This window comes from Phoenix dactylifera, chromosome 9, assembly GCF_009389715.1.
Source record: "Phoenix dactylifera cultivar Barhee BC4 chromosome 9, palm_55x_up_171113_PBpolish2nd_filt_p, whole genome shotgun sequence".
In the NCBI taxonomy this organism is placed as follows: Eukaryota; Viridiplantae; Streptophyta; class Magnoliopsida; order Arecales; family Arecaceae; genus Phoenix; species Phoenix dactylifera.
The window spans coordinates 1,231,545-1,254,743 of NC_052400.1; the positions used below are offsets into that span (position 1 = coordinate 1,231,545).

General features: G+C 41.4%; 3 protein-coding genes and 1 long non-coding RNA gene across 5 annotated transcripts; 1 reads left to right on the top strand and 3 right to left on the bottom strand.

Moving 5' to 3' along the window:
- The first annotated feature begins 1,174 nt into the window (after window positions 1-1,174).
- On the top strand, window positions 1,175-4,472 carry LOC120111839. 2 transcript variants are annotated; one of them, XM_039129759.1, is made up of 2 exons: window positions 1,175-2,651; window positions 4,435-4,469. In XM_039129759.1, the coding sequence occupies exons 1-2, from the start codon at window positions 1,427-1,429 to the stop codon at window positions 4,446-4,448; spliced, it is 1,239 nt and encodes a 412-aa protein (XP_038985687.1). In that variant the 5' UTR covers window positions 1,175-1,426; the 3' UTR covers window positions 4,449-4,469. The 2 variants fall into 2 exon arrangements, 1 of the variants encoding a protein (XP_038985687.1); XR_005513224.1 differs by lacking the exon at window positions 1,175-2,651 and adding an exon at window positions 3,637-3,782 and having other exon boundaries at window positions 4,435-4,472.
- A 2,916-nt stretch (window positions 4,473-7,388) lies between these two features.
- On the bottom strand, window positions 7,389-8,519 carry LOC120112033 (putative germin-like protein 2-1). The gene is made up of 2 exons (XM_039130620.1): window positions 8,331-8,519; window positions 7,389-8,175 (listed from the first exon to the last, which is right to left on the bottom strand). Exons 1-2 carry the CDS (start codon window positions 8,440-8,442, stop codon window positions 7,625-7,627), a joined length of 663 nt encoding a protein of 220 aa, XP_038986548.1. The 5' UTR covers window positions 8,443-8,519; the 3' UTR covers window positions 7,389-7,624.
- A 2,614-nt stretch (window positions 8,520-11,133) lies between these two features.
- On the bottom strand, window positions 11,134-12,116 carry LOC120112034 (putative germin-like protein 2-1). The gene is made up of 2 exons (XM_039130621.1): window positions 11,975-12,116; window positions 11,134-11,797 (listed from the first exon to the last, which is right to left on the bottom strand). The coding sequence occupies exons 1-2, from the start codon at window positions 12,084-12,086 to the stop codon at window positions 11,241-11,243; spliced, it is 669 nt and encodes a 222-aa protein (XP_038986549.1). The 5' UTR covers window positions 12,087-12,116; the 3' UTR covers window positions 11,134-11,240.
- Window positions 12,117-19,111: 6,995 nt separating this feature from the next.
- LOC120112035 lies at window positions 19,112-21,215 on the bottom strand. Its single transcript, XR_005513549.1, has 3 exons — window positions 20,989-21,215; window positions 19,982-20,081; window positions 19,112-19,171 (listed from the first exon to the last, which is right to left on the bottom strand). It is a non-coding gene; the product is annotated as an uncharacterized LOC120112035 (long non-coding RNA).
- Window positions 21,216-23,199: the final 1,984 nt, after the last annotated feature.

Genomic DNA, 23,199 nt, shown 5'->3' on the forward strand with positions numbered 1-23,199 from the left:
CACCCTTTCTTCCCTAGGGCACCACCGAACCCCCCTCCTCTCCTCCTTCTCCTCCCTCTTCTTCCTCTGCTCTTGCCTCCCAAGTGGCTTGCGGGCCGCCGGATCCACCACCATCACCACCCGTGCCCTCCCCTGTTTTGGGATCCACTTCCCTTTCGGAAAGCGTCGCCGTCGCCGTCGCCACTGCTTGATCGCCGGATTGAGCAGCCTCGACCGAGATCCCACTGCCTCTGCCACCGCCGATGATCCTAATCCGTCTACCTGAAGTAGGAATCAAGCGAGAAGATGTAAGTAACTTAATACTTCAAATGTGATTTCTGAATTATTTAATAAACTGATTTTGTTTTGATATATGTTTTGCATTCAGTAAAATGGGTCAGAAATGTTAAATTTTATTTGAAAATCATATTATATGCTCTGAAATCCATGAAATATATTTTTATATTTATATATATGCATTCTCAGCATGGCTATGATCTGTTTTGTTCTGTTCTGGCCCTGCCAATGGGGATTATACGTTGGCCCTGTCGACTTGTATCTGTGAGGAACCGGTTTCGACACCGTACCACCGGTGATTAGAATAGTGGTATTTGGACACCGTACCACCGGTGATTAGAATAGTGGTATTTGGACACCGTACCGCCGGTGCTTAATAATAGTGGTATTTGGACACCGTACCACCGGTGCATAATAATAGTGGTGTTTGGCACCTTGTGCAACCCATGCCACTGGGTTACGTGGCCGTAGCCTATTATGTTGAGATTCTGGTATCAGAGTTTTTGGAAAAATGATAATAAGTTTTGAAAATAGTAAAACAATGTTATTTATGATTTATTTTATTATCCTGTATTTGATCTGATATGCTCTGACCCCACTTTGGGGTATTTTGTTGCTTACTGGGCTAGTGTAGCTCATTATTTTATTTTCTCTATTTTTCAGATCCAGAGGCTTGATCGCACGGGATTGGGGAGTGCGTTAGATTTTCGGATGATTCTTCAGTTATTGGCATTTTAGTTAGTTTAGTTTGGACATTTGAATTATGTTGGCATATGTTATTTTGAAATTTTGTAAGTTCGCTTTTGAACAATTTAAATAATTATGTCATCTTTGAATAGCTGTATCTGCTTTGATATGATCTGCTGCCTTGCACGCCTGTGCGGCCCGCCGTGTGGGCGTGCGGCGTCTGCCGCGCCTCGGGCTCGGGGCGTGACAGATTAGGTGGTATCAGAGCTCAGGTTTCAGATTCTTAGGGATTGTTTTTGAAATAGTCAGATGGAGCTTAAGTTTTAGGATCTTTAGAATTCGTCAGAAAGGTTGAGAGATGGGTAGGAACTAGATAAGAGGATAATGTTCATTTGTTTTGTTAACTATTATGTATTATTTTGTTTAGATGATTTTATAACATTTACATTTTTACTGAATCAGAATGCCGCCTCGCCGTGTCCGTAGCTTAAATCGGATGGTTAGGGGCTCTCGGGGAAGAGCCCCCACTAACCAAGCGGGCGAGGCATCGCATAACTCAGGGCCCCAGGGTCAATCAACTCCAGAAGCCGCCGCCGGAAATCAAACTCGGGTACTCGAACTGATCGAGGAGGTCGTCGGGTTAGTACGCCAACAGAGGCAACAACCTCAGCAACCAGTCCAACAGGATGTTGCTCCTCCTGAGCAAAGAAGGAGTATAGCAGAATTCAAAAGAATGGCTCCTTCGGCTTTTAAGGGCACCACTAGTCCTCAAGAGGCCGAAGCTTGGATAGATGAAATGGAGAAAGCCTTCAGGGCAATGGAGTGCACCGATGAAGAGAAGGTCAGATTTGCCACCTATATGCTTCAGGACCGAGCTCATCATTGGTGGATGTCTGTGGAGCGCACATTGGCACCCGAGCAGGAGGCACTTACCTGGCAGAGATTCCGCACAGCCTTCTACTCCAAGTATTTCCCTTCAAGTCGCCTTAGGGAGCTAGAGAGAGAATTTCTAAATCTGTCTCAAGGAACTATGACCGTGGATGAGTATGAGGCAGAGTTTGACAGGTTAGCTCGGTTTGCTCCCACCCTCGTCATAGATGTAGAGTCCCGGATAAGGAGATTTGAAGAAGGATTGAAGCCTCACTTACGTCGGGGTTTGGCCGCAGTGCACTCAACAAACTATGATGACTTGGTAGATAGGGCCAAGAATATGGAAATTGTCTGGAAAGAAACACAAGATTCAAAAGATAGAATACAAAAGAAGAGGAGCAGAGATGATGATACTCATAGTGGACAGAATTCTAGCAGGACAGCAAAATCTCGTAATAGGTCTGGGCAATCAGAAAAGCAGGGATCTTATGGCGAGACTATCCAACAAGAGAAGCCTAAATGTGAAGCATGTGGAGGCGCCCATAAGACAGAACTCTGTAGACGATTGTCCGGCGCTTGTTTCAAATGTGGACAACAGGGTCATAGGATAAAGGAGTGCCCTTATAATCAACAAGTATCACAATCAGATCAGAGACCCCAAGCTACAGGGACCCAACAAGTACAAGCTTATCCTGCTCCGGTTCAGTCGGCTCAGCCTTCTTCTTCTGAGCAGCGGACAGGGGGGAGACCGCGCACACAGGGTCGTATTTACGCACTGACTCAGCAGGATGCTCAGGCATCCAATACTGTGGTGTCAGGTACACTACCGGTTGCTTATGTTTATGCTTATATACTGTTTGATTCTGTTGCTACGCATTCCTTGTGTCATCGATATTTGTGCGAAAATATGACCTACCTTGTGTGCCGTTAGAGTATGATTTGCATGTTAACACCCCTACCGGAAGTGGGAGGATTGGTAATCAGGTCTGCAAGACTTGTCCAGTTCAGATAGTAGGTAGAGACTTGCCTGTTGATTTGATAGTTATAGATATGTATGACTTTGACATAATTCTCGGTATGGACTGGTTAGCGTCACGCTTTACTACCATTAACTATCATGAAAAGCGGGTAAAATTTTAGATCCCTGGAGACACTGAATTTAGCTTCATAGGTAGTTGTACTTATACTTTCCCTTGAGTTCTCTGCTATGCAAATTAAGCAGCTTGTACGTGTGGTTGATAGTAAGGAACAAATGTTGAGGAGGCACACAATTCTTTATGTTAAGATTCAGTGGAGCAATCACTCAAAACGTGAGGCTACGTGGGAACTGGAGAACGAGATGAAAGAAAAATATCCGGGGCCTTTTTGCAAGCTAAGGTATGCTAAATTTCGAGGACGAAATTTTCTTAAGGGGGAGAGAATGTGAGATACGGGGCTGAAGTCGGCAGCCCCAGCCGACTTCAGCCCCGATCCTGATATGGGAGGAACCGGAGAGGATTGCCATCCTCTCCGGCTCCTCCGGGGGACCAAAAGGGGCAAGGACGCCGCGGGTATTCCGCGGCGCCCCCTAGCCAATCCGCGGCCAATTCACGGCCGCGGATCTCGCCCGACCGCCGCGATTTTCGCGGCGGAGGGCCGTTATGGTGGGGATGATAAAAACCCCACCCTTTCTTCCCTAGGGCACCACCGAACCCCCCTCCTCTCCTCCTTCTCCTCCCTCTTCTTCCTCTGCTCTTGCCTCCCAAGTGGCTTGCGGGCCGCCGGATCCACCACCATCACCACCCGTGCCCTCCCCTGTTTTGAGATCCACTTCCCTTTCGGAAAGCGTCGCCGTCGCCGTCGCCACTGCTTGATCGCCGGATTGAGCAGCCTCGACCGAGATCCCACTGCCTCTGCCACCGCCGGTGATCCTAATCCGTCTACCTGAAGTAGGAATCAAGCAAGAAGATGTAAGTAACTTAATACTTCAAATGTGATTTCTGAATTATTTAATAAACTGATTTTGTTTTGATATATGTTTTGCATTCAGTAAAATGGGTCAGAAATGTTAAATTTTATTTGAAAATCATATTATATGCTCTGAAATCCATGAAATATATTTTTATATTTATATATATGCATTCTCAGCATGGCTATGATCTGTTTTGTTCTGTTCTGGCCCTGCCAATGGGGATTATACGTTGGCCCTGTCGACTTGTATCTGTGAGGAACCGGTTTCGACACCGTACCACCGGTGATTAGAATAGTGGTATTTGGACACCGTACCACCGGTGATTAGAATAGTGGTATTTGGACACCGTACCGCCGGTGCTTAATAATAGTGGTATTTGGACACCGTACCACCGGTGCATAATAATAGTGGTGTTTGGCACCTTGTGCAACCCATGCCACTGGGTTACGTGGCCGTAGCCTATTATGTTGAGATTCTGGTATCAGAGTTTTTGAAAAAATGATAATAAGTTTTGAAAATAGTAAAACAATGTTATTTATGATTTATTTTATTATCCTGTATTTGATCTGATATGCTCTGACCCCACTTTGGGGTATTTTGTTGCTTACTGGGCTAGTGTAGCTCATTATTTTATTTTCTCTATTTTTCAGATCCAGAGGCTTGATCGCACGGGATTGGGGAGTGCGTTAGATTTTCGGATGATTCTTCAGTTATTGGCATTTTAGTTAGTTTAGTTTGGACATTTGAATTATGTTGGCATATGTTATTTTGAAATTTTGTAAGTTCGCTTTTGAACAATTTAAATAATTATGTCATCTTTGAATAGCTGTATCTGCTTTGATATGATCTGCTGCCTTGCACGCCTGTGCGGCCCGCCGTGTGGGCGTGCGGCGTCTGCCGCGCCTCGGGCTCGGGGCGTGACACCAAAACCAAAAAAGAGAAGGGATGAAAGATAAGAGTGGCTTCAGGCGTGTATCAAGCCAACCAAATTCCTCCTCTCTCTTTCTCTCTCTCTCCACCCAAAACAAAACTATTGTCCCCAACTTTCCAAATTGCCCCTCTGCAGGCCAGGAAACTCTCCACCTCCCTTCCATCAAGGGGGAAGACACGTAGCCAGCTCCTGTTCGCGTTTTATATGGGGCCTTTGTTTCCTTTTGGTCACGGTCAGACGCAAGGAACTTCCCTCTCTCTCTCTCTCTCTGCTTCCTTCGCCTCCTAATCACCGGAGGCCTTCCATTAGCCCGAGGCCTTAGGCGACCGCCCGGTCGCCTAAGGCTCGGGCCGGCCCTGCATACATACATACATGTGCATGTAACGTGCCCACGCCAGATATTAGTTCATATCAACATATGCAATTGAAGAATAATATTATAAAAATTTTGGTTTGGTAACGTGACTTTTCTCTATACTTACGAAGAACTAGTCTTCTACGTCAGTTTGGATGGTGTACAATGGTAATCATTTGGCTAAAATTTTAGAAAATAGCTATTTATAAAATAATTATTTTAGATACCATTGACATTACTTTTATTTTGATATTTCAAAAAATAAAAAATAGCTAATTTTATTTTAAAACTTTTAAAAATCTAAATATGTTTGGATTAGTGAATTATTTTTAAAAATACATGATGATGGTAGGCAAGCCCATAGTAATGTTGGATGAGATGGTGGAGGCCATACTAGTGGCAGCGGCGGCCATTGAGCAGGTGCTGGCGATATTGTGGTAGCAATAATGGTGGTGGGGCCACGACGATGCGGTGGTTGGAAAGATGAGGGTAGTGGTGGTGGTATAGAAGAGACTATGGTGGCGGTAGTAATATGGTGAAGGGGTTGAGATTGGCGGTTATGGTGGTGGTAACAATGACAACAATAGAGATAATGGAGATGATAGCGTTGGCGGTTATGGTGGTGGTAACAATGACAACAATAGAGATAATGGAGATGATAGCGACGATAACAGTAGAAAAAAGTGGTGGTTGCAGCAACAATCAAGGTGGTAGAGACAACGATGATGGTGGTGGTGGTGGTGGCTATGATCCAATGATGGTGGAGACGGCGGCGGCGGGAACAATAATGGTAACGAAGGAAACAATAACACCGGTGGCGGCGACGGTGGTAGAGAAAATAAAACAGTGGCATCCTTAATGGTGGTAACAGATGAGTTTATTATTTTTCAAAAATGGTGAGAATGAGAGTTTCTTAATTTTATTTTTCTAGAAATAATAGTGATAAAATGTTTTGGATGGGCGGCCATCTGTCACGCGCCTGGCTCGTAAAATTGGGTTGGAGTGTGGCAGATGGCCACGGGGTAGATATACCTATATGGATAGAGGAGGGATGAGGGACATGGTTTAGGAGAAGGTTGGACCTTTGAATTGAAGAACTCGTGCTTCCACACCAGAGTAAGGTTGGCTAAAGTTTGCTTTGTTTTCTTTCATAAACTATATAAACAAATGGTTGCCGCCTTTGACGCTTACAATAGCTGGGCCAGCTCAATGAATATGGTCAGGCTCTGTTTTCATCATGACCGAGTCCAGCCAAAGTTATTATAATTTATCAACTTATTTAAATTTTGGCATTCCATATAATCAATAGTATTTCAATTTATAACAATATTATAACTACAAACAGCTTTTTACGTTTTAGAAGTCATTAAGATCCTTTGAGGCAGCTATGTTTTAATACACTTTGGAATACGATCTAAACAAGCCACTCTACTCCACTATGTATCATCAATGTATTGGTGCCTCATGTTAGTTGATACTGTAGATCTATAGTATGTAATTTCTTAGGTATGGAGGCTTCTTTCTGTGTGGGTTGCATCCAAGAAACAACGCATTACCTTGATATTTCTTCAGAAAAGAAACTAGAAAAAAAAAATGCGTTTTTTAATTAGAAGGAGACTTGCAACGAAGTTTTTAGCGCACTCTCTAGAAAAAAATAATTACCTTGGGTGTCATGAAGGAAAAGCATGATTCCTTGAGCTGTTTGATTGAGCTTCCATTGAGAAGAAATTGATAAGCCATATAAGATAACCTACATGGAGGCTTATTTATGCCGATTTGCGCAGTTTGATAGCACCGTACATGCTTTTCGGCCATGTATATTAAAAGTTTCAGCAACATCTGGGAGAGGCAGAGATACACCTGCTTCTAAATAATAACTGGAGACTCAAAACGAGTACACAGAACATGTAATTAACTAAAACCAATTGCACTGCATTCACAGATAGTAGATAATTAACTCAAAGCCCAAATGATCAAAGATTTAAATTTTAAGTGAAACAAAAAAACTAGAAGTTAAGCAGAGTCAAAACTATGAGTTGTTCAAGAGAAATTTCAGAACATCTATGCTACAGAACAACTGAAAATGAAAGGACAAGCAGCTTTTACATCTTTATATGATAGCACTTACAGAATAGATTTATCCTGTATCTGTCACACAAAGAAATCCGAAAAGATCCATCTATAATATTTCGTCCTCATGCTCTGAGTCTCTGACTGTGACGAGTGATCATGATTCCAATAGAACAGAGTGCTTGCTTTTTTGGTATTTTTTGAGGTTTGAAGAAGTGCATGGTGAAGATTTCGAAGTTAATAAGACAACTAAAATGAACAGTCCCAGCACTTTCGTAACAAACTCAAGGGATTCAATGGCAGTCCATCCTGATCACTACACGGGAAAGCAAAAAAAGAAATAATGCTAAAAGTAATTCTCTTTATTAGTATAATATGGCAAACATATCCAAAGTCAAACAAGTACATGAAAACAGGGAGATCATGTTTGCTTATTCAAAGAAACTAGTCCAGAGGACATAACAAGTAGTTCGTGAGCAGTATTCTAGTTGTTGTTGTCCATCCAGAATTGAGCCTGGAGCCAATCCACAGTCTTTTTGTCCAGTTGAAAGGCCTTGGCAAGAACGTCATCAGAGATGGGTGGCTTCGCTCCAAAGACCGCATTGGCTATGGTGATCACACCAGGGTTCTGGCTGCTCAGACCAGCAATGGCAACGGCACCGTTCTTGCCGTTGTTGAATTGGAAGTGGATGAGACCTTGAGGAAATACGAACACATCACCCTCGTGAAGGACCTTGGTGAAGAGCTGGTTGGGGTTGGAAGTAACGAAGCCGACGTAGAGCGTGCCTTCTAGCACTGTGAGGATCTCAGTTCCTCTTGGATGGGTGTGAGGAGGGTTGACACCGTAGGGTGCAAAGTCTAGGCGAGCTAGCGAGATGCCAAGGGTGTTGAGTCCAGGAATTTGGTTCACATTTACTTGGGTCACATTAGACCCAAGCTTGTTTCCCGTGTCACGGGGCTTGTCAAGTCCCCAGAAGAAGAAATCTTCGGCTTTGGCCATCTTCGGGTCCTTGCAGACGAACCCATTCACAAACACTGCAACAATTATAAAAACGATTAAGTACTTGGACAAGATATATGGAAGCTCGTCAGTGCAGGTTGGTTAGTTCTCGATGAACCGTAGCTTATGCATGCATGCATGATTACAAATGTCACAACTCATGAAATTAAATGTTGATCAGGAGGAGTACCATCTGATTCACGATCAGCGACACAGAAGTCTTGGAGTTGACTAGGATCAGAAGCAATGGCATGAGATGAAGCCAGAGCAAGAAGAGCAAGGAAGAGGAAATGGGAACCCATGTATTCTCTCTCTCTAGCTAGCAGAAGGATGGACAAGGGATATGGAGCAAAGTGTTGTGGGAGGAGTTGACATATATAGGGGGAGATTGGGTTGATAAGGCTCGATTTAGTCATCGGACTTCACTAAAAAAAAGAGGAGTAAACCATGTTAGGTAAGTCGCATGCCATGGTTTTCCAATGTTTCTCCATGTGTTTGCTATTGATCAAGTAAAAGTTTGAGGAAGTCTCCGCCCTGATAACGTGGACAGAAAATAAGGACGAAGCCGTCCGGAGAGAGGAAATGGAGGGATATTATAGTGTCAAGTTAACCATCCAAACATAAATAGTGGTTTTTCTTAATCTGCATTATTATATATAATTTCTGATATCAGTCAGCGAGCAGTTGAAGCCACCTAACTGGTTAAAATAGCGAATACGATGACGACACCTTGCTTTCTACCGGAAGCATATTCTATTACAATGGGGTGTTGGTCCCATTCAAGAACCCCATGATGTTTTCAGACAATGCCAAGACTTCCAGATCCCCGTATAGTTTTTTCCCCCTTATAATAAACTGCATTATTCCATTAATTTCATCAAATGAAACAGTTTTTATAATATCAAAATATAAAAGCTTAAGTGTTTTCTTCGAGCGCCGACCAGTTATCACTCCCTTTTCATGATTGCATGTAACATTTACGTGCCATATATCAGTTCATATGCAATGGGAGAATAGTATTACAAAAAGTTTTGGTTTTAGTTACGAAAGCCTTTTATATTAGTTTTGGTTTGGATCTAGTCAATTACTTTTAAAATTGCATGATGATAGTGGCTATGCGATAGTAGTGCGAGAGAAGATAGTGGTGGTTGATGGCGGCAATTAAAAGGATGCTATGATGTTACTATGGTGGCAATGCTGGTGGGACCACTAACAATGTGGTCGTTAGAATACTAATGGTGATGATGGACTGGTAAAGATTGGTATCATCTCCAAGATGGTGTAGGTGTTGAGGTTGGCATTTGCGTCGACCACATGGCACAACCCTATGAGCCCTAAATTGGTGCCCTAAAGATGATGCAAGGCCTAGGATGAACAACTTTTCAAATAATTATATCGAAGTCTTGATTTATTTATAATCTACATGATTTCTATAATTAATCACCAATCAATAAGTTTCATACAGAGCTAGATTAAGTAACATCATAATCCATGCAATATCATATCAATAGATTATAAACATAGTAATTTGTATAAAATATCCACAATTATACAAGCTACATTTATATACAAAACATCCATAATTATGTAGATAATTGTGTTGAGAGATTTTTACCTCTATCGATGACAAACTCAAATTTGCGTACACCAATCTACTCATCAATCTATAAACTGGGGGGCAAAATGGTCTACTTAACACCTTCTTGCCTAGACGATTTCTCACCTTCTACAGTCGCATAACACCGACTCAAGATCCCTAGTTATTGGGAATCGTTGGGTTTGATCCAAATAGATCCTATTGGATGTGACCCACATTTATATGATATCTATTTTTATTTTTTTACAAGATTTTAACATGAGTTTTAAGATAAAACCTCCAATACGGTGCTTATGCTATTTCATTATTTTATTTTCTCATAACTCAAATAGGAGATAATGCCTATACCATCCTGATCACTGGCTCTACATTTGATGGATAAGTTGAAAATTAGGAGAGGCTTCGAGTCTTCTGATTTCTATATATATATGCAAGAGATTCAAAGACTATGGATACGAGAGTCTTTTAGTGAAAGAAAACTAACTGCAGCTCCTTTTGCACTGTAATATTTAATTTTAGATTCCTAACTAATTCCTTTTATGTTATTTTATATTTTAATCATAAAGTTCTTGCTCCCTATATTCAGCTCCATATTTCAATTTTTCTCTTTTGTTTCAATTACAAAATGATCTTTGCCGATCTATTCCACATATTATAATTTACTGATTAGCATTATATTTGAGCTACATCCAACTAAATATCCTACAATACAAACTTTTGAATCTATTTTTTATTATATTTTAATATTTTTAGAAAGCTTAAAATTTTTAAATTAGGAAAACTATTATTTATATTAGTTATGCGGGCATGGTTGTGGTCCACAACTCGTGCAAGTGCAAAGTATCATTGAAAAATAAATTTAAAGGCATCCCATTGTGTGTGAGAGAGAAAGAAAAGAGCAAGATATAGGATATATAAGATCTATACTTTAGCCATTCCTGATCAATTTCAATTTTTAACCCGATTTAATCCACAAGTTTCCAAAAATAGATCAGGTTGGGATCGTGTTGGGTCATAAGTTGTTTCAACCAATTTGCAACCCGAGCAAATTGTTAGAGTAAAGAAGATGATAGAAAATGAAATTGCCCAATCTTTTGCAAAATTTACTATTTTCTAAGGGAGTAGAAAATTTTTTGTTGTGATGGTTATTACATAGAAAATATCTTGGTGTTTTTTGTTGGATTCATTTAATTGGAGCATCTCGTGAGGCAGACAAGTTCTACAGGATCATTTAATTCCATTTTTTGCTTGCCTAGCTCGTGTGCAGCTTGAAAATTGAATTTCTCTTGCTTTTGCACGTGTTACGGCTAGGTATAAACTAAGGCTAGGAAAAGTGTTAAAAGTTTTTCAAGTCAATAAAATAACTAAAACGAGGAGTCGTTCATCAACAATATATATTATTGCTTATGCAAATCGATGGGTATTGTTTGCTTATTCAAATAGAACAGTACAAATAATTGCGTCCAAATTTTCCATCAGGAAGCTTAGCTTGTATGCAGTTTTCTAGTTGTTGTTGTCCATCCAGAATTGGGCCTGGAGCCAGTCCACGGTCTTCTTGTCCAATTGAAAGGCCTTGGCAAGAACAAAATCAGAGATTGGTGGCTTCGCTCCAAAGACTGCATTGGCTATAGTGATCACGCCAGGGTTCTGGCTGCTGAGAGCGGTAATGGCAACAGCATTTGTCTTCCCATAGTTGAATTGGAAATGGATGAGGCCTTGAGGAAATACGAACACATCGCCCTTGTTAAGGACCTTAGTGAAGAGCTGGTTGTTGGGGCTATTAGATGTGACGAAGCCGACATGGAGCGTGCCTTCCAACACCGTAAGGATCTCCGTACCCCTTGGGTGGATGTGAGGAGGGTTGACTCCATAGGGTGCAAAGTCCAAGCGAGCCAGCGAGATGCCAAGCGTGTTGAGCCCAGGAATCTGGTTCACGTTGACTTGAGTCACGTTAGACCCAAGTTTGTTCCCTGTGTCGCGGGGCTTGTCTAGGCCATAGAAGAAGAAATCTTCGGCTTTGGCAAGCTTTGGGTCCTTGCAAACGAACCCATTTACAAGCACTGCATGAACAATTGCAAGGAAGAGGTAAGTATATACAACGACATATCATAGAAACTCATCATTAGCATCTTTGAAGTTGCGTTGACAGGTAAATTAAGGAAAATTACGCACCATGCATGCTAATTGCATACTTAGTAATTAATAACTAATAAGGTAGATGTTGTAAAGAGGAGTACCATTTGATTTAAGATCAGCAACACAGAAGTCCTGGAGTTGACTAGGATCAGAAGCAATGGCATGAGATGAAGCCAGAGCAAGGAGAGCAAGGAAGAGGAAATGGGCAGCCATCGATTCTCTCTTAATTTCTAGCTAGCAGAAGAATAGCCAAGGGATTTGGAGCAAGGTGTTATGGGAGGAGTTGATATATATATATAGAAGGAGCGTGGGACTAGGCCTTTGATGAGGCTTGATTTAGTCATGCGACTTCGTAAAAGGAAGAAGATCTAGTAAACCATGTTCGATAAATTGCATGCCATGGTTCTCTAATGTTTGTCCATGTGTTTGTTGTTGTCCCAGTAAAGGTTTGACGATGTATCGCTGATGACGTATGCGGTGAGACAATTAGGAAGAAGCAGTCCAGAGAAAGGAAAAGGAGAGATTATAGCTTCAAGTAAACCATCCAGACATAGATCATGGCTTCTCTTACTCCCTATTATTATAATTTTTTAATATCAGTTGCGGTTTCTTTCAACAATATACTTGGAGTTGTTGGAGACTGCCTGAGAGGAATCGACGCCGTCCATGGCAAACGTTTCTCCAACCGTGCTTTTGATCGCATCTCACCGAGAAATCACCAGTTCGTTTACTATGTCAAACAACTGCGTTTTCTCAAAACGAGTAACGATCTGATTGAGGAAGACAATAGATTTTCTACGGGAGCAGCGGAAGCCACCTAACTAGTTGATCGAAATAGCGAATACGACGACGACACTTTGCAAAAACCCCATGATGTGTTCAGACTATGCCAAGACTTCCAAATCCCGGCCCGTATAGTTTTTTTTCCCCTTATAATAAACTGCATTAGTCCATTAATTACATCAAATGAATCAGTTATTATAATATCAAAATCTAAAAGCTTAGGCGTTTTCTTCCAGCGCCGACCAGTTATCACTCCCTTTTCATGATTGCATGTAACATTTATATATGTGCCAGATATTAGTTCATATGCATTAGGAGAATAATATTACAAAAAATTTTGGTTTTAGTTGCGTGACTTCTCTCCATGGTTATGAAAGCCTTTTACATTGATTTTGGTAGCGTAAAATGGTTAATCATTTGTCTAAAATTTTAGAAAATGATTATTATGGAATGATTATTTTGGATGCCATTCATAAGCATCACTTTTATTTTTGCTATTTTCAAAAAAATTATTTTCTTTTTTATTTTCAAATTTTAAAAATATAAAAATGTTTGGTCTAGTCAATTACTTTTAAAATTGCATCATGATAGTCGCTACATGATGGTAGTGCTAGAGAAGATAGTGGTGGTAGTGGCGGCAATTAAAAGAATGCTATGATGTTGCTGTGGTGATAGTGCTAGTGGTGCTGCTAACAATGTGGTTGTTAGAACGATAATGGTGGTGATGGTATAGTAGAGATTGGTGGCATCTTTAAGATGGTGAAGGTGTTGAGGTTTGCAGTTGCGGAAGCGGTTTCGACAACAACCGAGCTCATAATGATGATGGCGACGACAACAACAGTGGTGACGGTGGAATGACGTGGTGGTGGTAGTGATAATTAAGCTCAGCAATGGTAGTTGTAGTATTGACAGTAGAAAAAATTGTGGAGACATCTGTCACATGTCGAACCCGTCATCTGGGTCGACCATATGATACAGCCATATGAACCTTATAGCAGTGCCCTAACGATGATGCAAATCCTAAGATGAACAATTTATCAAATAATTCTAAAAAAATTAAATCAACATTTAAAAGCCAATTAACTCAACTAATTAAATCCACTACGATCAAATAACCAAATTATTCAATTACAAGATTTTCAAATATTCTTGGGTATCAGAAACTAAACTAACTAACTAATGACTCCATAGATCAACTCCACGTCCGACCCGATTGATATTACGCATCTTGTGACTTTGAAAGAAAAAGGAAAGATATGATGTGAGCTTTACAACCCAATAAGAATCTTCCACGCATGCACACCAGTATGAATATGGAGAATGCTGTTTAGCACATGTAAAGATTCTTGGAAATAGTAAAATTTGCACAGCAACGGACTAACAAATGAATAATGCTTGACATATCTACTGGTTATATTTATGGAGCACACATATAAGCCATACTAGCATACAATTCAAGTTTAATTAAATAGCAATTCAATTACTTGCACATCACCATGAATGAGAGTATCTGACATAGATGTCATATATCACCATAATTCTGTGTAAACATATCACATATTATCCAACTAACATTTTTATTTAACAGCAAGTTAGTGAGGTTACTTACCATTATCCGGTTAACAAAGCTCAGATTTCGACAACATTATCGTTATGGTATTGGACTAGTCCCGCCCATGCTCCAGCCTGTGGCAGGTGTCACGCCCCGAACCCAGCACCCGGGTCCGGTACGCGACCGGCCGCATGAGCCCTAGAGCAGTGCCCTAAAGATCATGCAAGGCCTATGATTAACAAAAATTCTAATAAATCCACAATTAATCTAGTAATTCAAATAGAGCAGTCCGACATGTCCAAAATAAACAAATTAGTTCATTTACAAGCTCTTCAAATGTTCATCGACATCAAAGAAGGATAAACAACTAACTAACTAATGACTCTGGTGCTCGCACTCTACGCCCATCCCATCCAAAACTATGCATCCTGCAACTCTGGTAAAGAAAAAGAAGAAAAGGGGGTGAGCTTTACAGCCCAGTAAGAATCCCTACACATCCATACCAACACAATAATAATATGAATTTGAAAGCCACGACAAATCGATGCACATTTCATGAAATCATAAACCGGCTATCAAAAGGCTCGAATAATCAATATAAGTATGTACGTCAAATATCAATGAAAGTCCAACTACGCAAGAATGATATAGCATACGATAGCTCATAAATCTTCATTAATGTTTTCAATGCTTTTTCTTTCCATTCTATATTAACTTGATCCGGATCAATTATCTTTCCGACTTTGGGCTACATCCCGGTCACGTTTCCGGCCCGTGACGGGGCAATCGATAGTATCACATTTCCAGCCTGTGATGGGGCAATCGATAGTATCACATTTCCAGCCTGTGGCGGGGCAATCGATAGTATCACATTTCCAGCCTGTGACGGGGCAATCGATAGTATCACATTTCCAGCCTGTGACGGGGCAATCGATAGTATCACATTTCCAGCCTGTGACGGGGCAATCGATGGTATCACATTTCCAGCCTGTGACGGGGCAATCGATAATATCACATTTCCAGCCTGTGATGGGGCAATCAATAATAACGAGATAAGCCCAAAGTCCCTGTTCATTTAATCAATTCACAAACACACATCCATTCCCTTTTCCACTTTATTTCCGGCCTAGACTAACCATGGTCACGTTTCCGGCCCGTGACAGGGCAATCGCTATAACATGGTTAGTCCATACCACCACATCCATAAATTCAATTATGCAGATATAAGTTATACACATACAAGCATCCATCACACTACCAACCACAAGCCAACACGATCAAAATATAATTAAATATAAAACTATTTTGCTTTGTCTGGATCATAGCATATCAAACATATATAGTGCAAAAATATGTATATCATATAGGATTGGCGTACAAGGATTCTTACTGAAATTGTAAACAGACTCAAACACAGATCTGGATTACAACCTACGAGCTGGGGTGCTGAGTCCCCTGATCAAAACCTCCTGGCACCGCTGACTCTTCTCCTACAACATCAATTATAAATTACAAACTAAATTATTTAATATTAAAATATTCTGAACTATAATTCTCATCTGTTATGGGGTCCATCATCAGGTCCCCAAACATCTCAATCCTCCCAGATCTAGGGCAGTCGGGATAGCCCGACTCCCATCTTGTACCACCGGCCTACGTCGTCGCCAGCCGTGGCCGCTGCCACGCCGGCGATGATGGCCGGTCCCGATAAAGAGACCAACAGAATGGATGATTCCTCTCTCTTCATGGTTGGGAATACATCTCCCCTTCCCCATTTCTTGGCCCAAGGGCAGCAGCCGCCACCTGCCCAATCCTCGGCCACCATTGGTCGAACCATCGCCGGCCACCCCTACTGCAGTCACCGGCGATGGTGGCCGGCCAAGAGAAAGAGAGAAGAAGAAGTCTCTTCCTCTTCTTCTTCTTTTCCTTCTCCTCTTATTATTATTATTATTATATTCTTATTTTCTCTCCTCCTCCTCCTTCTTCTTCTTCTTCCTCTTTCCAACCAACACTGTCCCCTCCCCCTTCCTCCATTTCTTCCACGGAAAGGCCACTGACAGTGGCTCGACCCCCACCCGACGGCACCCAACCGCCGTCGCTGCCGCCGGTGGCCAACCGACGAGGGGAAGAGGAGGAGAGGATGGGATCTCGAGGAAGAAGACCTCGGATCCACCCTCCCTCATCACATACACAGCCTAGAAAACTCTCTCCGACCCTCACATAGATCCGACCGACCCCCAATACCATGGATCCCGACCAACCGGCGGCCGGCGGCGGCGGCAAGATCCGAAAAAGAGAAGCCAAAACAGGGTATCCCTGTTTCGGACTCTTCTCCGGCGATCTCACCGGCCCTAAACCTAGTAAATGGAGTGCAAGGGAAGGTGCTGCACTTACCTCAGCCCGACGAGGTGCTCCGGTGATCTTTCCGGCGAGGAATCGAAGATGAAACTCGGATTTTCCCCGCACGGGTCCAAAGTTTTTCTCCCGGTTTGTGGGGAAGGGAGGAGAGGCTTTCCGGCTTCCTCCACGGCCGACTGGTTCTCGGCTCCGGCGCTCGGTTTCCTCCGGCGATCGGCCTCTCCAACGATCCCCTCCAACGCCGCCGCCCCCCCCCCCCCTCCTCCCATTCTCCTCTCTTCATCCACGATCGTGCCTAGGGCACGATCGTATTTTATAGATGGGCCCGGCTTCTTCGGGCCGGCCCATCAAACCATTTTTTTTTTTCATGGGTATTACATACTCTCCCCCTTAAAAAAATTTCGTCCTCGAAATTAACTTACTTGACGCCTCAAACTTTAAAAATATGCATCCATCATATCATCCCTGAGATCTTAAATAGTCTCCCTCTCGGAGTAACTACTCACAAGATTTTGACATACAAAAATCACAGCATCTTACAACTTGATCCTTTCTTTTTTTTTTACCACACGTAGTAAGTTCTTTTGATCTCCTTCGAAAGAATTCCAAACGCCCAACCTTGGATTAAAATGCCATAATTATATCCCAAAGAAATTAATTTCCCTTGATTCTACATAGAGATCATAATTGTCTTAACAGAAATAGGAGAAATCTTTAGTATCAAATGCTCTTAATATTCTATAATCATTTTTCTTTTCTTTCTCCCACATCATTCCAACAAATAAGAGATCCATAGAATCAACAACATTCTCCTGAAACTAACTCAAGTATTTCATCATAATGCCTTTTAGATCAAATATTAATGATCTTAACTAGTTTCAAAATAAGTCAAACCACCACACTTCCGCTGCACACTCTGATTTAATTCATTCAATTCTTTAAAGTCACAAAATGATTTCTGACTAAAGTATTACTTTGCATTGAGACTAAGAAACTCCAAGTTTCAAATTTCCAAGTAGAACTAGAGCAAAACCTTTAGATCTTTTTGTCCTCAATTTATAGAGTGTACATACCATAACTAACCCCCGATCCTTTAGTCAAGTTTAAGGTCACTATGTGATCTCCACAATCTTCTTAGAATCCAAAATATCTAAGTTTAATTTAAAGGGAGGTAATTCTTGTATTCCTTTAGCAATTTAATTAGAAGATCTACATTGATTTTCCTTCCAACAGAATTTACTTCAAATTCAATGGGTTAGAAGTCATTGAGCCAATACACTATGATTAGAATTTAACTCGATCGATCTCCTGATCTTCCTTCACCAAGATTCTTAACATCCATCAGTAATGCTATATATGATAATTCATGTAAGCATCTCATGACCGAAGTCTCTACTCAATATGACATTTATTAGTGGCTTCATCAATAATGACAAAAGATCCCTGCTCAAATCTTAAACTTAGGCTTAAGTTTTACATTAACGCATCAATTAGTCTTCTACAATTATAAGTAAAATCCAATAGCCCAATCCAAACATGAGAATTCAAATAATTAGAATTCTTCCATCAATATGCATACTCTATGGCCTCAAAATAATCAAATACATTCATAGAAAATAGACCTATTTGCAATATCCAACATGCCAACACCAGATTTAATCCAGATACATTTTCAACTTCGAAGAACGTTCCTTTCAATATTATGAAATCTCCTTAGCTTACTCCAATACTAAATCAACGTACAAATCCCACTCTAATAATTAGCAGCAAAACCAAAAGTATGATCACATCAAAACCCAAATCAAATTTGAACTTTCAAATCATTTAAATAATATCTGAACATGGTATACTCGATATGCCATTGTTGACCTACACTTATCTTAGGTCAAACCTCTCTTATCATGATCAAAGACAATTTATACTTTCCTTCCGTATGCATCAAAAACCAAACCGATGCATACATTTTATCACAATGCCAAGTGATCTTACAGCTTAAGCACTGAATTTAATTGTCATGTCCAAAGTGATCATAACCTTAAGCTATGATATATTTCTGTCACGATCCCTAGTGATCTTAAACATATGCTTAGATTCCAACTGGTCACATTTTCCAATAATCTTAAACCTCAAACTTTAATGCCACTAAGGCCACAGTTCCTAGTGGTCTTAAACCTTAGATTATAATATCATTCTTATTACAATCTCAAGTGATTATAAACCAAATCTCTGATAGTTTTTCTATCATAGTTCTCCACTGATACTCACTTGAACATAAACCCTAGGATACCTAAACCTTAAGCTCTGATACCACTCTGTCACGCCCCGAACCCAGCACCCGGGTCCGGTACGCGACCGGCCGCATGAGCCCTAGAGCAGTGCCCTAAAGATCATGCAAGGCCTATGATTAACAAAAATTCTAATAAATCCACAATTAATCTAGTAATTCAAATAGAGCAGTCCGACATGTCCAAAATAAACAAATTAGTTCATTTACAAGCTCTTCAAATGTTCATCGACATCAAAGAAGGATAAACAACTAACTAACTAATGACTCTGGTGCTCGCACTCTACGCCCATCCCATCCAAAACTATGCATCCTGCAACTCTGGTAAAGAAAAAGAAGAAAAGGGGGTGAGCTTTACAGCCCAGTAAGAATTCCTACACATCCATACCAACACAATAATAATATGAATTTGAAAGCCACGACAAATCGATGCACATTTCATGAAATCATAAACCGGCTATCAAAAGGCTCGAATAATCAATATAAGTATGTACGTCAAATATCAATGAAAGTCCAACTACGCAAGAATGATATAGCATACGATAGCTCATAAATCTTCATTAATGTTTTCAATGCTTTTTCTTTCCATTCTATATTAACTTGATCCGGATCAATTATCTTTCCGACTTTGGGCTACATCCCGGTCACGTTTCTGGCCCGTGACGGGGCAATCGATAGTATCACATTTCCAGCCTGTGATGGGGCAATCGATGGTATCACATTTCCAGCCTGTGACGGGGCAATCGATAATATCACATTTCCAGCCTGTGATGGGGCAATCAATAATAACGAGATAAGCCCAAAGTCCCTGTTCATTTAATCAATTCACAAACACACATCCATTCCCTTTTCCACTTTATTTCCGGCCTAGACTAACCATGGTCACGTTTCCGGCCCGTGACAGGGCAATCGCTATAACATGGTTAGTCCATACCACCACATCCATAAATTCAATTATGCAGGTATAAGTTATACACATACAAGCATCCATCACACTACCAACCACAAGCCAACACGATCAAAATATAATTAAATATAAAACTATTTTGCTTTGTCTGGATCATAGCATATCAAACATATATAGTGCAAAAATATGTATATCATGTAGGATTGGCGTACAAGGATTCTTACTGAAATTGTAGACAGACTCAAACACAGATCTGGATTACAACCTACGAGCTGGGGTGCTGAGTCCCCTGATCAAAACCTCCTGGCACCGCTGACTCTTCCCCTACAACATCAATTATAAATCACAAACTAAATTATTTAATATTAAAATATTCTGAACTATAATTCTCATCTGTTATGGGGTCCATCATCAGGTCCCCAAACATCTCAATCCTCCCAGATCTAGGGCAGTCGGGATAGCCCGACTCCCATCTTGTACCACCGGCCTACGTCGTCGCCAGCCGTGGCCGCTGCCACGCCGGCGATGATGGCCGGTCCCGATAAAGAGACCAACAGAATGGATGATTCCTCTCTCTTCATGGTTGGGAATACATCTCCCCTTCCCCATTTCTTGGCCCAAGGGCAGCAGCCGCCACCTGCCCAATCCTCGGCCACCATTGGTCGAACCATCGCCGGCCACCCCTACTGCAGTCACCGGCGATGGTGGCCGGCCAAGAGAAAGAGAGAAGAAGAAGTCTCTTCCTCTTCTTCTTCTTTTCCTTCTCCTCTTATTATTATTATTATTATATTCTTATTTTCTCTCCTCCTCCTCCTTCTTCTTCTTCTTCTTCCTCTTTCCAACCAACACTGTCCCCTCCCCCTTCCTCCATTTCTTCCACGGAAAGGCCACTGACAGTGGCTCGACCCCCACCCGACGGCACCCAACCGCCGTCGCTGCCGCCGGTGGCCAACCGACGAGGGGAAGAGGAGGAGAGGATGGGATCCCGAGGAAGAAGACCTCGGATCCACCCTCCCTCATCACATACACAGCCTAGAAAACTCTCTCCGACCCTCACATAGACCCGACCGACCCCCAATACCATGGATCCCGACCAACCGGCGGCCGGCGGCGGCGGCAAGATCCGAAAAAGAGAAGCCAAAACAGGGTATCCCTGTTTCGGACTCTTCTCCGGCGATCTCACTGGCCCTAAACCTAGTAAATGGAGTGCAAGGGAAGGTGCTGCACTTACCTCAGCCCGACGAGGTGCTCCGGTGATCTTTCCAGCGAGGAATCGGAGAGGAAACTCGGATTTTCCCCGCACGGGTCCAAAGTTTTTCTCCCGGTTTGTGGGGAAGGGAGGAGAGGCTTTCCGGCTTCCTCCACGGCCGACTGGTTCTCGGCTCCGGCGCTCGGTTTCCTCCGGCGATCGGCCTCTCCAACGATCCCCTCCAACGCCGCCGCCCCCCCCCCCCCCCTCTCCCATTCTCCTCTCTTCATCCACGATCGTGCCTAGGGCACGATCGTATTTTATAGATGGGCCCGGCTTCTTCGGGCCGGCCCATCAAACCATTTTTTTTTTTCATGGGTATTACAGCAGGCCAAAACATACGCCATGTTTTTGCCCATGGCCAGCAACCACAATTTTGTATCTCAACCACAGTTGATATCACAAACACATCATTTCACACATGTTGTCTAGTCGAGTTGCTTCTCTTTTTTCTCATCTTATAGTTATGCAAAAATTAAACACAAGTTAATATCTTGATCTAATTTCAACATTCGATTAGATGATATTAAATTATGCTAAATTACGGCAAATATTCCATGAATAAATAATTTATAAAAATAAAAGATTGAACATTTGAAAGATTTAAAATTTGGGTATCTGAATTGGTAACGATATTGAGCAACGACTTGCCACGGGAAGAATCATGATACTGTGGTTTGCCAGTCATAGGCTGGAGCATGGTACTATACAATTAATGTCCTCGCAATGGAAAGATACATGGTACATTTGTTTGTCAATCATATCTTGCTATAGTGTAACCGTGGCTAGTTCAAATACTGGAAAAGCTAGATCAGCTCTGTATTAAACTAGATGATGATGATGATGATAATCATGATGATATATGATTTGCATATCGAGCACTGATATTTTGATGATATATTGTACACATTTGAATTATTATAAAGCTCAATGCTTATACTGGTTTGTTACATGTGAAATATATATGTATATAATTGTTTTGTTATCAATTGTGGGCACATGAATCTTATTATTTGCTTAGCATTTCTGCATGTGCACGCGAAATTCTTACTAAGCGGTTAGCTCATATTATTATTTTATTTCCATTCCAAGCTGCAGGAGGCCTAGATTTATAGGATAAATTAAGAATTTTTGAGATAGTAATAATGAGGCTTTTGTATTTAACGAAAGATATCTGAAACCTGTATTTTCGACTATTCTACTTATTAGTTGCTAATGAAATATTTTACTTAACTTAAATTCTTATATTCTATTAGTGAGTGTTTTTGTTTGGATTATCGGGCACTGCATACCTTTGCAGGGTTGCTTCCTAGGGTAATACGTGGCTGTAACCTGTGCAAAGCCCAAATGACGGGTTTGGGGCAGGTAGTTCTTTACAACTTGAGGAGGGCTCATGTGCGCACGGATTAAGAGTTAACAGTGAATCCAAAGTACCTTGCAAATAGATCTCATGACCTTATTATAGTTAGTTCAATGGCGACACAGTGGTCCTAGCTTCTTGCATCAATGTAATTGTTATGCGCTCTTAATTACTTGCATAAAGTTCCAAGCTTTTTCACGATATGATTCATATAACCATGATTAGTAGGTTCACATGAATTTGTATAATTTAGGTATTAGGCATTTCATGTCTCATGAGGCTAAGTCCTACGGGACATATGTGCCACTCATGGAGCTACGGCCCTTTGTATCACTACACAAAAAAAGAATATTACCGACTCTTATTTGCCGACGCTTATTCCAAGCGTCGGTCGTTGAAGTTAATATGTAATTAAAAGCATCGTCGGAAGCCAAAAAATCACCTTATTATAGTCTCACATCGGCGGATTTGAAAAAAAAAACTGTTTATATAGCCAAACCCAACCACTCTACACGGATAGAATGAAGGTACCGATCGGGAAGGTTGCTTATATTTCTGAATGGAGGAGGAGAAGATGCAGACCGCAAATGGTATTTTTTTGGCAAATGGGAATTCGCGGAAATTCGCGACGCTTTAAAGCGTCAGGAAAGAGCGACGCTTTAAAGCGTCGGGAAAGAGTCGTCGCTAAATTGGAATTAGCGACGCTTTTAAAAGCGTCGGAAAATATTTTTTTCACTGTAGCATAGGCGACGCTTTACTAAAGCGTCGGGATGGTTTTTACCGACGCTTTTAAGCGTCGCTAATAGCCAAAAAAAGCGTCGCTAATGTCCAAG

Excerpts from the sequence above, each read along its gene's own strand:
- LOC120111839 (XM_039129759.1), top strand. The coding sequence starts at position 1,427 with ATGCCGCCTCGCCGTGTCCGTAGCTTAAATCGGATGGTTAGGGGCTCT.
- LOC120112033 (XM_039130620.1), bottom strand. The coding sequence starts at position 8,442 with ATGGGTTCCCATTTCCTCTTCCTTGCTCTTCTTGCTCTGGCTTCATCT. Across the intron at positions 8,176-8,330 it reads CGCTGATCGTGAATCAGATG|TGTTTGTGAATGGGTTCGTC; the intron begins GTACTCCTCCTG and ends TAATTGTTGCAG.
- LOC120112034 (XM_039130621.1), bottom strand. The coding sequence starts at position 12,086 with ATGGCTGCCCATTTCCTCTTCCTTGCTCTCCTTGCTCTGGCTTCATCT. Across the intron at positions 11,798-11,974 it reads TGCTGATCTTAAATCAAATG|TGCTTGTAAATGGGTTCGTT; the intron begins GTACTCCTCTTT and ends TTGTTCATGCAG.